General features: G+C 45.3%; 1 protein-coding gene across 1 annotated transcript in view; it reads left to right on the top strand.

Moving 5' to 3' along the window:
• LOC145399343 (facilitated trehalose transporter Tret1-like) overlaps window positions 1-3069 on the top strand; it is a 7562-nt gene extending 4493 nt beyond the window's left edge. Inside the window, exon 4 of the mRNA XM_080271998.1 lies at window positions 2281-3069. Within this exon, the coding sequence (XP_080128124.1) occupies window positions 2281-3069 (789 nt within the window). The remainder of the gene's footprint in view (window positions 1-2280) is intronic.
• The last annotated feature ends 976 nt before the right edge of the window (window positions 3070-4045 follow it).

Raw genomic sequence — 4045 nt, 5'->3', positions numbered from 1 at the left:
TAACACCTCTTCCTTAGCGATTTATTTATGGACAGAGAAATAACCGCCCTAACAACTCACCCCCGGCCATAAAAAAAAAAAAAAAAAAAAGTATTTTTTAAAAGTTCTTGTCCCTAACACCTCTTCCTTAGCGATTTGTTTTTACGCACCCACGGCCACGCAATCATCCGTCAGAAAACAGGTGAATTTTAAGAGTTCAAGTTGTATTCTTGTCCCTAACACCTCTTCCTAAGCGATTTATTTTGGGATATAGACACAGGCGCTCTGACAAACGCACCCACGGCCACGCAAACATCCTTCAAAAAACAGGTGATTTTTTAAAAGTTCAAGATGCTTAAGTGTAGCGGAGAATATTTTGAAAGCCTGATGAATGGGAATAGAGGGAGCAGAGCGGCTGTCAACATGATTGGTTTTGGGGGTGTGCAGAGAAGGAATGCAGTGCCAGGAGACGTGACACTCGCACAGGTGAAGAGTGCTGTGAAGCGGCTGAAAAATGGGAAAGCAGCTGGGGTTGATGATGTGTATGCAGAGATGATTAAGTGTAGTGGAGAGAGTGGAATGAAGTGCTTGTTGGAGATATGTAAGAAGGCATGGATGAGTGAAACTGTGCCTGCAGAGTGGAAAAAGGCTGTGATTGTACCCCTGTACAAAAATAAAGTTGAGCGAAGTGAGTGCAAGAATTATCGTGGCATAAGCTTACTGAGTGTGGTAGGGAAGTTATATGGAAGAATTATTACTGAGAAAGTAAGAGAGATATCAGAAGTCCTAGTGAGTGATGAACAGGGTGGCTTTAGGAGTGGCAGAGGATGTGTGGATCAAGTATTTGCTGTGAGACAGATAGCAGATAAGGCTTGTGAGAAGGACCACAAGGTGTTTATGGCATTCATGGATCTGGAAAAAGCATACAAGTGGACAGAGAAGGATTGTGGAAAGTTTTGTGCATGTACGGTGTAGATGGTAAGCTGCTGGGTGCCGTGAGGAGTTTTTATGATGGTAGTGAAGCATGTGTAAGGGTTAATGGGCATCTAAGTGAATGGTTCACGATCGGTGTGGGCGTGCGACAAGGTCTGTGATGTCCCCATGGTTATGCAATATATATATATATGGATGGGGTGATGAGAGAAGTAAAAACACGTGTAATGGAGAGAGGGATGGCGTTGGTAATGAATGGTGATGGATGGAATATCTCAACTTTGTTGTATACTGATGATGCAGTACTGCTTGCAAATACCGGACAAGAACTTGGTAGGCTAGTGCAGAGTTTTGCTGATGTCTGTGAGCGTCGTGCCTTGAGAGTAAATATAGAAAAGAGTAGAGTGATGGTTATTGAGAGAGAAGGTGACTCCCAGTGTGATGTTACAGTGAATGGAGAGAGACTGGAATTGGTGAGAGAGTTCAAATACCTGGGTACAGTGATAGAAAAGAGAGGAAAATGTGCAAAAGAAGTGGAAAGTAGAGTGACACAAGGAAGGAAAGTAGCGGGTGCAATGAAGGCCTTGATAAGAAACAGAGGCTTGAGTGTTGCAGCTGCACGAGGCTTACATGAAGGAGTGTTAGTGCCAACTTTAACATATAGATGTGAGACTATGGTGTGGCATGAAAATGAAAAGTCAAGAGTGAGAGCAGTGGAGATGGGACTGCTGAGGAATGTATGTGGAGTACAGAGGGTGGATAGGATACGAAATAATGTGATTCGTGAAAGACGTGGAGTGAGGAAGTCTGTGGACACCAGAATCGAAGCGAGTGTACTGAGATGGTTTGGTCATGTGGAGAGAATGGATAACAATAGAGTGGTGAAAAAGGTATATCTGAGCGAATTTGAAGGAGGGAGGAGGCAAGGTAGGCCAAGGAGAAGGTGGAGGGATATGGCGGATGAGTGTGTGAGGAAGAGAGGTATGGAAGTCGGTGAGGCTAGGGGACTGACAAGAGATCGAGCTGGCTGGATGAATGTTGTGAGAAGTGCATGATCAGGGATTTGGCACCCCTTTTTAACGTGGCAGCGTCCGGATTGACTCTATCGGATACGTTTATGTGAAGCTACAGAACGTGGTGAATGTTTTTGGCGTATCTGATAGAGCCAGGATTCCGGGGGCTTGAATGATGAGTGAATAGAAGCGTGGCCCATTGGATTGGGCAAATTTGGGCGGTCTGGACATTGCTACTCCTCACCCTGCCCTAGGGTGGGAAAGGAGGTCCGGATGATGATGATGATGATGATATATATTTTGTTATACCCTACTCTCTCTCTTATATTTTCTGTTATACTCTTTTCCATTCTAGTTCGTGGAGCTGAAGAAGGGACGGAATTTTCGGCCACTGCTGTTGCTTCTCGCCATCTTCGTGTTCCGTGATCTTGGGGGACGGGCACCCATTTTTCAGTATGCCGTTTACATCTTCTTGAGAGCCGGGGTGAACTTGGATCCCTTCACTTGTACCGTTATTTTAGGCGTGGTTCGACTATTCTGCGTCTGTGTTTCGGCTGCAGTGCTAGATCGCGTTGGTAGGCGGCCGTTACTGCTAGGAGCGGCCTTACTAGGAGGCCTAGCACTTTGTCTAGTTGGTCTGTTTCTGTACCTCGAGCTGACTGCCGCATCTTGGCTCCTCCTGGTCTGTCTGATGGTCTACGTAGGCTGTTATGGTCTTGGTCTTGGTCCTATCCCGTGGGTGTACGTGGGGGAATTGCTGCCTAGCCCTATTCGGTCTCTTGGGTCTGCAATTCTCATATTCACTGGCACACTGACCATATTTGGCATCAATTTCGCCTTCCTGTGGATGATACGCAGCGTCGGGTTAGGGGTGACCTTGCTAAGTTTCAGTATGTGCAATCTCTTCTTGTTTTTGATCGTTTTGCGCTGGGTGCCTGAAACTAAAGGGGCCTCGCTGCAAGAACTAGAACAGGCCTTTTCATCTAGAACAAAGAACAGCGGGAAATTGACCCAGGTGGTGATTTGCGAAGGAAAAACGAGTGTAAACAAAAAGAGCGGGGCCAAAGAAGAAAACGGAGGCACCAAAGAAAATGATAGTAAGAGACTAGTGACTAAATCCTTCCCAAAATCAGATTGTGATTAATCGAACGAAAAATTAATATATAAAATTTGATATGTAGATCAGAAGTAAGTGAAAATTAGTAGTAGTAGATGTAGTTGTAGTACAAATAGTAGTAGTACAGGACTGCAGGCTGAAGTTGCATCCCTCTCCCTCCCTCCTGCAGCCCACCATCGTCCTTTCGGGGGATAGGGAGGGAGTTGAGGGACTTTTGTATAATAAGGCACCAACCCCACCCCGTCATATCAGTGCCACCACGTGAAGGCGACCCTCTCCAGCATCTCTACACACACACACACACACACACACACACACACACACACACACAACCACTTATAAACAGAACAGGCGAAACTTTGAGTGTGACTTTCGCAGGCACGGAAATCTTAAAGAATGAATAGCCAATATCAATCTAGGTTAGGTCACTTTGGGCAGGGCTTGGTTGGACTGGGTCATTTTTGGTTGGGTTGGGTTCAGTTGGATTAGGTATAGACGGATTAGGTTAGACTGAGTTAGAAGAGGTCAGTTTAGATATGTTTAGGTTGAGTTGTATTAGGCTGGGTTAGGTGGGGTTGTGTTAGGTCATTTTAGGCTTGGCTGAGTTGGGTTAGGTTAGGAATGGTCAGGTTAAGTGAGAATGGGTGAGATTAGGTCGCTTTATGTAGGGTTAGGCTGCGTTTGATTAGGTTTGGTGGTCAGGTTGGGTTGGAATAATTTAGGTTAGGTATGGGGAGGTTAGGTGAGAGTATGTGAGGTTAGACAGGCTGAGTTAGGTTAGGCTGGGTTAGAAGAGGTCAGTTTAGATATGTTTAGGTTGAGTTGTATTAGATTAGGTTAGGCTGGGTTAGAAGAGGTCAGTTTAGATGTGTTTAGGATGAGTTGTATTTGGCTAGGTTAGGCTGGGTTAGGTAGGGTTGTGTTAGGTCATTTTAGGCTTGGCTGGGTTGGGTTAGGTTAGGTATGGTCAGGTTAAGTGAGATTAGGATGGGAGAAATAGGAA

Source organism: Coenobita brevimanus, chromosome 48 (assembly GCF_032717465.1).
Source record: "Coenobita brevimanus isolate Jiangsu-jjx chromosome 48, ASM3271746v2, whole genome shotgun sequence".
NCBI lineage: Eukaryota > Metazoa > Arthropoda > Malacostraca > Decapoda > Coenobitidae > Coenobita > Coenobita brevimanus.
The sequence above is the reverse complement of the archived record's forward strand: the minus strand, read 5'-3'. Positions and strand labels throughout refer to the sequence as shown.